Source organism: Syngnathus typhle, linkage group LG7, assembly GCF_033458585.1.
Source record: "Syngnathus typhle isolate RoL2023-S1 ecotype Sweden linkage group LG7, RoL_Styp_1.0, whole genome shotgun sequence".
NCBI lineage: Eukaryota > Metazoa > Chordata > Actinopteri > Syngnathiformes > Syngnathidae > Syngnathus > Syngnathus typhle.
In genome coordinates this window covers 18,353,681-18,365,110 of record NC_083744.1, presented here as the reverse complement: position 1 = coordinate 18,365,110, position 11,430 = coordinate 18,353,681, and the positions used below count along the sequence as shown (strand labels likewise).

The window sequence follows — 11,430 nt, the reverse complement described above, 5'->3', positions numbered from 1 at the left end:
TTTCCAAGTGACTATGAAATACGAGACGAGTGGTTTAACGTCAACCACGTCGCTTCTGTTTTGGGTCATACGAGTGGGTGGGACTGGGACGCCTCCATATTTGACCCACTAGAAAGGCTCAAGGGCGAGGCATTGTCGAAAGCCCGGACATTTGGCTTTGCTCATTATTGAACCATAACGTTTGATTTTTTTTTAGCAAATGTTTGTATTTGAAAGACGGGCGGGGAAATGCCCCAAGTGGGACGTTAACTCACGTAAGAACCCATGAGCATTAGTAGAGCGTGGAGGAGTCACGCAGGGCTGATCTACGACTCTCTCGGTTCCCTGAAGTACACAAACGTGACGTCATTCTACACTAGGAAGGTTCCCGGTATTGCAATCCCGGAAACGGTTGGATTCTGCCTTCCCTTCAAGGTAAAAACGGGCAAATTCTTTCAGCTCCAACTTGGACACAACTTCCAAGAGCTCGAAAGATACATTGAAGTACTGAGTTGTTCACGTGGTGCTCATAAAAGTAGTTGACAAGACTCAACTCCGCTTTCATATCCAAGTTACCCTATTGAGAAAAAAAAAACACTATTGTTTTGAAAGCGTAACCGGGAAATGATGTTTTGGCGTCTTCGCTCGCTCTGACCGTTACGTGCCCCAGCTTCTTCTCCCGGTGTAACCTCTGAGTGACACTGTGCAAAAACTCCTCCGTTCGTTCCCTTGTTTTTCCTCCCTCCACGGCCTTCCAAAGCTGAGCCGCTGGTTCCGTCCATCCGTCCGTCCGGTGGGCTTCTGACAAGTTGGTGAGCAACTTTGTTTTTGCACCCATTGAACTTTGCGTGTGTTCTTCCTTTCCGGCGCGACTCGGATTGTCCGTCCACGCGTCGAGAAAAGGCAAAGCATGCGACACGATGCTCCTCTCACTTTCTTTCTCTTTTGTTTTCAATTCACGTACTTGTGCTTTCTTGACGGACGCGTTAGCTTAGCAACGTGCGTAATCAGTGCGTGCAACAGGTTGAGACGCACGAGTCAGTCAATCTCATACGGCGCACTGACCTCCCAAAAACACGTGCGAGGTCGGTCGGTGTGGCGTCCTGTTTCCACTACTGCTAGCTCAAAGTTTGAACAATAAACAGCGCACAACATTTCGTGAGCATTTGATGCATGGAACCAACTTTTCATGGAAACGCTAACACCTGTTGTTTTCCATCTTTCTTTTGTGAGCAGAAGCCATGTTTCGCTTCCTGAGTCGCCAGGGTCGGAGGCGTCCGAATCCCAGCTGGCCGCCGGGGCAGCGGCGTTACGAGCACCATCGCGCCGTCATGGCCATCAGGCGGGAGGACATCAACCCGTGGGAGAGGCGGGCGCCCCTGGCCCCTCGGCACGTCCGCGAGCTCACGCAGGACGGAGTCAGAGTCCTGGTGCAGCCGTCCAACCGCAGGGCCATCCACGAGAAGGTCGGTCGGGAAGTCTTTACTCGCACAGAGGGGCGAAGATGAACAACCTCATTGACGATCCAATTGATCCGTAACTATTTTGATGGTGGAGCATCTCCCTGCCTTTCAGTTCTACGCCAAAGCGGGCGCCGTCATCCAGGAGGACATCTCGGAGGCCACGCTCATCCTCGGCGTGAAGCGGCCGCCCGAGGAGAAGGTGATCCCCAAGAAGACCTACGCCTTCTTCTCGCACACCATCAAGGCGCAGGAGGCCAACATGGGGCTGCTGGACGACCTGCTCAAGAAGGTGAGGCCCACGCAGGCACCCACGCGCGGCCTGGACGTTGGCGCTTTTGCTCTGATCCATTTATTCACTCACAAGAACCATCATTTCATGATCCTGGATCCGTTCAACGAATGCAGCATTGGAGTCCCCATGGCAATAGAGATATAAAAGCACTCATTCCGATGCTGGCGCTTTGGGTTTTCAGGAGGTTCGTCTGATCGACTACGAGAAGATGGTGGACCCCAACGGCTTTCGCATAGTGGCGTTTGGTCAGTGGGCCGGCGTGGCAGGTACAAATAGGCCCCCAAACATTCCAATCATTAGCATTGTCGTTAGCGTCTTTTTGTGGAAATGGTTTGTTGTTTTTCTTCAGGCATGATCAACATTTTACACGGTTTGGGTCTTCGCTTCCTGGCGTTGGGCCACCACACCCCCTTCATGGTAAAGGCTCGCTACATGTTTGTACGACAGCGTGGTGTTAAATTCCCGTCACGAGTACGCTTTGGAATTGGCAGAGCGCCGCCGTGATGCTAACAGCTAAATGCTCATGAGTGCACTGTGACGCTAACGGTTGCTGGTGGCTGACTGTGTGCATTGGTTCCCTTGTCTGGACAGCACATCGGCATGGCGCACAACTACCGCAACGTCTCGCAGGCCATCCAGGCCGTGCGGGACTGCGGTTATGAGATCTCCCTGGGCCTCATGCCCAAGTCCATAGGTCCCGTCACCTTCTGCTTCACCGGAACCGGCAACGTCTCCAAGGTATGTCCTGCAAAAAGATGCCAGCTCCGGTTTGAAATGGATGTCACCTCGTCCGCGATATCTCTCGCAGGGGGCGCAGGACATCATCAATGAGCTTCCCGTGGAGTACGTTGAGCCTCACGAGCTGAAGGATGTCTGTGAAGCTGGAGGTGCAAAGTTATTGTTCCTATTTGATGAACCAGAAGCTATCCGGCTAACCGTAGCTTGTGCTTGACACTGTTGTTGTTGTTATCGGGCATCGGCAGCATTTTTAGCAATTAGCATGTGGCTAGCAGCATTGTTGGCACTTCGACCCTAGCTGTTTTTGTTTTTCCATCCATCCATGGAGATTTTGTTGTTGTGATTTTAGCACGTGGCTAACAGTTAACGTTGCTGTTTAGATATGACCAAAGTGTACGCCACTGTGCTGAGTCGTCATCACCACCTGATGAGGAAGAGCGACGGCATCTACGACCCCTTGGAGTACGAGAACCACCCAGAACTCTACACCTCGCACTTCAGAACCAGCGTCAGTACACCCACACACTTTCACATATTAGGACATCATCAGTGAGAAAAGGAAAAGAAAGATGAATCGCTTCGAAATCATTTATTGAACAAAAACGGAATCTAAAAAAAGAAACCAAAAAAAACCACTTGAGCATGTCTTTGCACAAGTATGCACAACCTCTTGGAACGGCAGATGTGGTTCCAAAATGTCAGCTTGCGTGCGGTACGACGACATTGGGACCACGGCAAACGGGAGACATTGGGACCACGGCTAACGCGCAGATGCGGTACCGCTCGTGTCCGCAGGTGGCCCCATACACCAACTGCCTGATCAACGGCATCTACTGGGAGCCTCAGACCCCGAGACTCCTGCGCCGGCTGGACGCCCAACAGCTGCTCCGACCCACGCGCAGCGTCGGCGCCAGCGAGGGCATGCCGCAGCTGCCGCACAAGTAAGCGCGCCGTCGCCGCTTTGGCCGCGGGCCGTGGATTGAGGAGGCCCGTTTGCGCCAGGCTGCTGGCCATCTGCGACATCTCGGCCGACGCGGGCGGCTCCATCCAGTTCATGACCGAGTGCACCACCATCGACAAGCCCTTCTGCATGTACGACGCCGATCAGCACATCGACCACGACAGGTAGCGGCGGGCGGGCGGGCGCCGATGGCTCTCCGGAGCAAAGCCGATGAGCGCTGACGGCGGCGCCTTTGCCCTCGCCGTCAGCGTGGAGGGCCACGGTATCCTGATGTGCTCCATCGACAACCTTCCGGCTCAGATGCCCATCGAGGCCACCGAGTACTTTGGCGACCGCCTCTTTCCGTACATCTGGGAGATGGTGAGTGAGAAAAGCGGCACGGCACGGCACGGGACGAGACGGGAAGCGCCCGCTCCGCTTTGTCGCTCGCTCGATAACGATAGCGTTGTGTCCCTCCCTCAGCTGCCGTCGGACGCCAGCAGGCCTCTGGACCAGGAGGACTTCAGCCCGCAAGTCCGAGACGTAAGTTGCTCGCAACATTTACTTTGGATGCAAAAAGAAAATGATCATAATGCAGTATTGCATTTGTTCTTATATGCCCAAACCATTTTAAAAAAGACATTCTTAGTGTCTACTATTTATTCTTTCAAGAGAATTGCTCCAAGATCATTTTATTTTAACACTTAAAACCACACCTTTTCTTCCATATTTAGTGCAATCTAAAATAAGTGTCCATTTTCTTTTGTTTTTACTTTCTTGATATATTTTGCTGTGTTGAAAAGAATCTCGGTTGCTGACACTGGCACTCCCTTTGAAATTGCTTTTTATTCTCCACAATTAAAAAGGTTGACTCAATAAAAAGAAAGGAAATATTTCATAGAAATGAAAAAAACGAACAGGGCTGTGGACTCGGTCGGATTTTTGCTCCGAGTCCGAGTCCGGCCTCTTGACCATGAGTCCGAGTCCGGCTGTCCATTTTTTCTGTTAATTCATGTGACTGCTTAGTCTTTATTCAAGGCTAATTTAGGTCAAAATCTAAATAATGACGACAGTTTTGTGATGGCTTTGTCTTTATTAAACATATAAACGAATACAATAAACCGATACTTTCAAGTTCTAATCATTAATTACACCATTATAGCTCAGACATTTATCTAAACACAAATAATTAGTGACGACCCCTTATTTGGAAAGCGAAAAATCCATGTCGTACGGCGTCAGCACTATGTTGTTTTCAACAAAAACATGAAGAACTCACGTTTGCGTCAGTCCATTTTCATTTTTATAAAGGATTATTCTCATTTGATGTCTTTCAATTCATCCGCGTTCTGCCATTGAAGCGGGGTGCATTCAAAGAGGGGAAGAGATGTCGTGTATTTTGGGCTAACTCAAATTCCGTAGTAGAAAAAGCCCGGAAGTGGGATGGGCGCATTCTGTCTTGTTGTGGTACGCCCCGTCAACGCACTGTGAGTAAGGAAGAAAGCCGTTAGCAAAAGCCCTTAGCATTCACGTCGTTGTCCGACCTATTCTTGCTATCTAAGAACCTGGAAAATAGTAAGGGTAGAACATATATCACGGGTCATTACGACGACTTTTTACTGCTTCTTCCAACTCCTACCGCGCTGACTGTAACCTGACACTCTCTGGCTGCGTCTTGCCTCTTTTTTTATTGTCGGACTCGGTGGACTCGGTCAAAATCAGCTCCGAGTCCGGCAAAAATGACCGAGACCGAACTGAGTCCACAGCCCTGTAAACGAATAAATAAATATACAAATTCAATATATAATCAATAAATCTAATAATAATAATAAATGAAATAAAAATAATTTCATTTGTTTGATGGAATATTTACTGCTACGTTCCTGACAAAATCATTTGTCATTGGTGTGTCAGTCGTCCATGGTCAGGTTGTTCCTGTTTGCAAGTCGGAGATGTGCCACGGCATCAATTGCTTTTGCTTTGTTATTGTTGCTGAATGTAGGCGGTGATCACCTCCAACGGAGCCCTGACGCCAAAGTTTGAGTACATTGAAAAGCTTCGAGAGCGACGGTAAGACGCGCGCACACACACACACACACACACACACACACACACACACACACACACACACACACACATGCGATGCACGTTTTAATGACAGCGATGATGATGATGATGATGATCTTATCCATCCTCGGCTGATTTGAAATGCTAACAAAGGCATATTGGGGTTGCAGTGCTTTATAAAAAAAACGACGAAGCGCCCCCCCCCCGCCACTGCGTCGTTGTGCTCGAGCATCTTGTCCTTTTTAATGAAAGGCGTCTTTTTGTGCGTGTCATCTGATTACTTTCACAGTGCGAGATGATTATAATCATTTCCATCTTTTTGTTCATATTTAGGCCAGCGTGTCTTAAGACATCCTAATTGATCTCTTTTGCCTCTCCAGACAAGCCATCCAAGGTTAATCTTAATCTTAATTCCTCCTTCACATATGTGAGAGGAAAAAAGTCGCCGTCTTGTGCTTTCTTGAATTTTTAATGAATGCGCACGAGGCGACCGCGCTCGCTCGGACCCGCCGCGGCTGCTGGCGTCCAATTAGCGGCGGGCTAATGAGAGCAGGAGGGAGGGAGGCAGGGTGTCTGCCTGCTGACTCCCGGGGGGCTTTTGGGATGGATGTTAACAAGAGCAAAGGTCAGCGGGGTGGACGCCGCCGCCTCTCTAATTCGCGGCCGGCTCCTATTGTCAGCAAGCGTAATCATCCGGCAGGGACCAGCGCACGCCTCATTGTGTCCGAGAAAAGGGGCGGGGCGGGGCGGGGCGGGCCACCGGGGAGGGGGGCACTTTCTGTGTCTGCACTATGAACCAACACATTCATCGTCATTATTATTATTATGAATAAAAATCAATTTCAACTTTTATTTTATTTTATGTTTTACTCATTCACTACCAACCCAGTTAATATCTTTGACGTCTATAACCGCCAATGGCGCTGAATGAGTTAAGATTTGTTATGACCCTAACCCAGTAAGATGTCACCGCCAAGATTGCTGTGAACACTAACGCTCTGCAACACACAAATCAAATATCAATCAAATATTTGATCCGCCATCAAAGTCATAATAGCGTTTGCAACGGAATCAATCAATCAATCAAAGCAAAGCGCAAGTTGACGCAGAGAGGAGTCACGTGACTTTCGTCGCTCGGTTCATCTCTCATTTTCTGGGCCAAAGTACGCTCAGCTTTGCATGGGAGCACCGAATTTCAGTGCGGGCTCTTGTCTTGGTGTGGTGTGACCTCCGCCAGGGAAAAGTCTCAAATTGTGCGCAAAAGCGGCATGAAGCGAGTTCTCTTGCTGGGCTCCGGCTACGTCTCCGGACCCGTGGTGGAGTACCTGACCCGCTGCGACAAGACGCAGGTCACCGTGGGTGGGTGAGCCGCCGACTCTCATTGTGGTGTTTTTCCGCAACTGGCCCAGCAAAGTTTGTTTTTGCCTTTAGCGTCGGTGTGCATGAAGCAGGCGCAGGATCTGGCGGCCGAATACCCCAACACCATTCCGGTCATGCTGGACGTCAGCAGCCAGGAGGCGCGCCTCGTCTCGCTCGTCCAAGACCACGACCTGGTCATCAGGTGCCACGGCGCGTTCCACCCGGTAGCGCGCGCGGCTAACTCCGAGCGAGCCGCTTAGCATGTCATCGAGCCAATGAACGAATCCAACGGAGGAACGCTCTGCGTAGCGTGCATAATTGCTTAGCGTGTAGCATGTTCTTTTTTTTCCCTTGGCAGCCTGCTGCCCAATGTGCTCCACCCCCTGGTGGCAAAACACTGCATTGACAAGAAGGTCCACATGGTCAACGCCAGCTACCTCAGCCCGGCCATGAGCGACCTACACGCCAGGTAAGCGCGCGCACGCACATTTGGGTGGGCAGCTTTCAAGGCGTCTGCGGGCTTCAGGGCGGAAGAGGCGGGCGTGACGCTGGTCAACGAGATGGGCCTGGATCCCGGCATCGATCACATGCTGGCCATGGAGTGCATCGATCAGGCCAAAGCGGACGGCTGCACGGTGAGTACCCGGCCGGCCGGCCGGCACGCGTATCGGGTGGGTTGACTTTCGCGGCCGCACGCAGGTGGAGTCGTACGTGTCGTACTGCGGCGGGCTCCCGGCTCCCGAGTGCTCCGACAACCCTCTGCGCTACAAGTTCAGCTGGAGTCCTTCGGGCGTTCTCCTGGCCTCCGTCAGCCCCGCCGTCTTCCTTTGCGACAAGCGGGTACGTAACGTAGCGTGCTTTGAGACGGCCGGCCCCTGACCAAAATCCACACGGCGGGCGGCCAAAATGTTTTGGCGTTGTGCGGCTCAGCTGGTGAAGATCCCCGGCGGCGGCGGTCTGATGGACGCCGTCCAGCCCATGGATTTTTTCCCCGGCCTCAACCTGGAAGGTTATCCCAACCGCGACAGCACCAAGTACGCCGAGCTCTACGACATCCCCGACGTGCACACGCTGATTCGAGGGACGCTGCGCTACAAGGTCAGCTCGGTTCAAAGCGCTTACTTTGGCTCGGCGGAGGGAGGGAGGGAGGGAGGAAGCGAGTAAGAGCGTTGTTGCGGCTCGCAGGGTTTCTCCAGGGCCCTGCGCAGTTTTGTCCAACTGGGTCTGATCAACAACGAGCCGCACCCCACGCTGGCCAACGCGTCGTCCGCCGTCACCTGGGTAAGCAGCGGCTCCCGCCGCCCCTCCCCGCCCCTCGCCGACTGACTCCGCCGCCGTGTGCCCAGAGAGCTCTGGTGAGCCACGCCATGGGCTTGCCCGCCGACACCACTGACGACGCCTTCCGGGCCGCCGTCCGCCAGCGCCTCGATGGCGACGAGCGCAGCCTGGACGCGCTCAAATGGTGAACGTTGCATTTTTTCCAATTTGCCTTCATCTGACTTTGTGAGAGGCGCCGCTCGGCCCGGCTCGGCCCGGCCCGCAAGCGGCAAATAGCTTGGTAGGCGTCACTGACGCGTGCTAACCCCGGTGGACTTGTGTTCAGGTTCGGCATGCTGAACGACGACGTGGCTCCTCACGCCGACAGCCTCTTGACTGCGCTCAGCAAACATCTGGAAGCCAAACTCTCCTACGGTACGGTCGGCGCGACGCCACCCGAGCTCACCCCGATTCGGGTCTAGTTCTCGGTCCCACTTTGCTTTTCGTTCTCTTTGCAGTCCAACACTTGCTTTCCTTTTTAGGATTTCAGCTTTAGTTGGCGGTTTTGGTCTTTTGTCAACAACGGCCGCTCACCAAGTGGTTGGTTTGTGCGTGCGTGCAGGCAGCGGCGAGCGCGACATGATCGTGCTGCTCAGCGACTTTGGCTTGCGCCACCCGACGGGCGAGCTGGAGAGCAAACGGCTCAGTTTGGTGGTGTACGGCGAGGTGGGGGGATTTTCGGCCATGGCCAAGAGCGTGGGCTACCCGGCCGCCATCGCCGCCCGCATGCTCCTCGACGGTTTGTCCATAAAGCGCGACCGACGGACGGGCGACCTCGCCAGGCGATTTGATTTGCGCGTTGCCTTTTTAGGTGAGATCGCTTCCATGGGCGTGCTGCTGCCCATGAGCAAGGAGATCTACGTGCCGGCCTTGAAGCGCCTCAAGAACGAAGGCCTCAACGTGGCCACGGCCAGCAGCCTGCTGGAATCCTCCCGATGACGTCACCGGCGCCGCGCCCTTCGCTACACTCCTTCTGACCAATCGCTCGCTTTTTTTAGGGGTGCCGCATTTCTTCTGAAGCCTGTTGTGAACGATCCATCTTTCTCAAAGTCTACTAGAGCCACCCTCGGAAGGTTCACAATGAACTCTCACGCCTGAAAGGAAACAGGAAGTCGCCATTTTGCACTCAGTCAAAGCTCCAAAGATGAAAATTCGCCCATCGGGGGACGCGTCGGCCGTAACGGGACTCTCGTGTCCAAAACTCTCAGGGAACCCAAAGTGAGGTCGGCCATTTTGAATCGGGGCAACCCCCCTCGATAGTGTTGGAATGGAAGGAGAGCTTGGCTCCTTTACGCTCACTCAGCAAGTTTTGAAAAATCAAACAGGAGGTCGGCCATTTTGCTCTGAGTTAGCGCCGAGGATGTTGCGTGCCGGGCCGTGTCGTCTGTCATAGGGAAGATTTGACTTGTGAGCAGCATAGTGTTGTAACGTTTGTCGTTTTGGCGTCTTGCTGTATTGGCCTGCAGGTCAACGAGGGAAACGGAGGGAAAGCAAAAGTCATTTGTGATGTAGATGAGGTCAAAGGGCAGCTTGATAACTCGAAAGTGGCAAGAAACAAATCGGATGTGTGTGAAAGATGCAAACGAGCCTTCGTTGGAGACAGCGACATGAATGGGCAAATGATCGCTTTGCCTTTTCTTCTTGTATTTATTTGACTCGCAATGTGTTGTGTGATTGTCAGCTCAGTTGCTTTTAGTTTGAAACTTTTTTCCTCTTGGCTTTGTCACTTCCCACACACAAAATGTTTGAAGTTTGCCGTCAATAAAATCCCGCAGTTGAGTTTGTGCATTTACAAGTTCTTCGTTTGCAGCCTACAGGTCAAGGTTGGGCCTTGAGGTCACAACATACGAGTGGAAAGGTCACCAAATGTTTTCTGCGAGCTCAGGGGAGTAAAAATACAACATCAAATCAATATTCATAGTCCAAATATAACCTAAAAGCAATATGAATAATTGCCCACGGATCTTTATGTATACTAAATGTGAACATTTGGACATTTTCGTAGCACATTTCCTGTTCAACTCCAGAGGTGAAACGCTTTGTTTTACGGAGAAAAAGGCACAGGTTGAGGCAGGGAGTACTTTGCCGCACTGAGGGGGCGCTCGTGAGCCAACGGGTGATTTATGTTGCCCCATTTCTTGCCGTAGAGCGAGACGAGATACCGGATGTCAAAAGTAAAGCACAAGTTTCGGTTATTTGGCGCTATGTAGCTAGAAGTGAAGGAAAGGAAAGGGAAGGGAAGGAGGCCTTTTGGGGATTTTAATGGACGAGCCCTCGCCGTATGTCCTGGGAGTGTTGGAGAAATACAACTGACATATGACGGAGCCGCTGTCATGGCAACCGGCCAAAATGAAAGAAAAGGTGCCTAAACTACACGACAACAAGGAGGACTTTTACAAAAAGGAACGGAGCTTTTTGTGGCGAAGGATAGGCGCATGGACATCATCTCCAAATCAAGGTAGGGCCCCAAACTGTGTGTACGGGCGCGAGTGCGCATGCGCGTACCCGCGGACTCTAACTGCTGATGAGATACGAAATAACCAGTAGCCAATTGAATAAAATAACGTTTTGGGTTATAGGATGAAAAGTGAACTTTCTTCATTTCTCTTTGCTCCACTTGACAAAAGTTTAGCTTGATGCTAATTTGCGCTCAGAAAAGCACAACGGCGTCGCGCCGGCCGGCAAAGCGGCGGCGGCGGCGCGCGGGCATCTGGTGGGATTACGCGCTTGCCTAATCTGGACAATGTCTCCCCAAGAGAGATGATTAATCCTCCAACGTGATTAGCAAACGGCCGCGCATCAAACATGTTGGCGCCGGACAGAAACATGTCGGATAGGATTGGATTGCAAGAGTTGCTTATTTCACGGCAGAAGAAAAAGGGAGGATGTACTTTTTGCTGACGTCATTTTCATACGGATGAAATATAGGATGGAGGGCCTACGACTTTTCACAAATATACCTTTACAGAAATAGAAATAATTATTTCGAACATGACTTTTTGAGAAACCTACTTTTCTGATTACCTGAGGGCCTTTTCATCCTAATTTGGCCTATTTGCACAAATGACGACTTTTGTAAGCCTTTTTCTGTGCCGTTGTCCAGGCCAATTGATTCGATGCAGGAGACTCGATGTGGGTGCGTGCGTGCGCGTGCGCGTGCGCACAAACGCTAACAAGAGCAAGCATGTAAGAGGAGGATTGAAATCGTGTTGCTGCAGCTCAAATCTCCCTGATCTCTTCCACTTTCTGTCTCCATTTGGCCGTCTCCAAATTGC

The 11,430-nt window shown here is 51.7% G+C and overlaps 1 protein-coding gene across 1 annotated transcript; it reads left to right on the top strand.

Annotated features, from left to right (window-relative positions):
• The first annotated feature begins 632 nt into the window (after positions 1-632).
• Positions 633-9,934, top strand: aass (aminoadipate-semialdehyde synthase). Its single transcript, XM_061283473.1, has 24 exons — positions 633-791; positions 1,216-1,445; positions 1,555-1,731; positions 1,916-2,000; positions 2,084-2,151; positions 2,326-2,472; positions 2,543-2,621; positions 2,853-2,980; positions 3,268-3,413; positions 3,475-3,597; positions 3,682-3,793; positions 3,896-3,955; positions 5,415-5,482; positions 6,717-6,838; positions 6,911-7,040; positions 7,197-7,307; positions 7,365-7,473; positions 7,538-7,678; positions 7,769-7,936; positions 8,024-8,119; positions 8,185-8,300; positions 8,442-8,530; positions 8,718-8,894; positions 8,967-9,934. Exons 2-24 carry the CDS (start codon positions 1,221-1,223, stop codon positions 9,092-9,094), a joined length of 2,805 nt encoding a protein of 934 aa, XP_061139457.1. The 5' UTR covers positions 633-791; positions 1,216-1,220; the 3' UTR covers positions 9,095-9,934.
• The last annotated feature ends 1,496 nt before the right edge of the window (positions 9,935-11,430 follow it).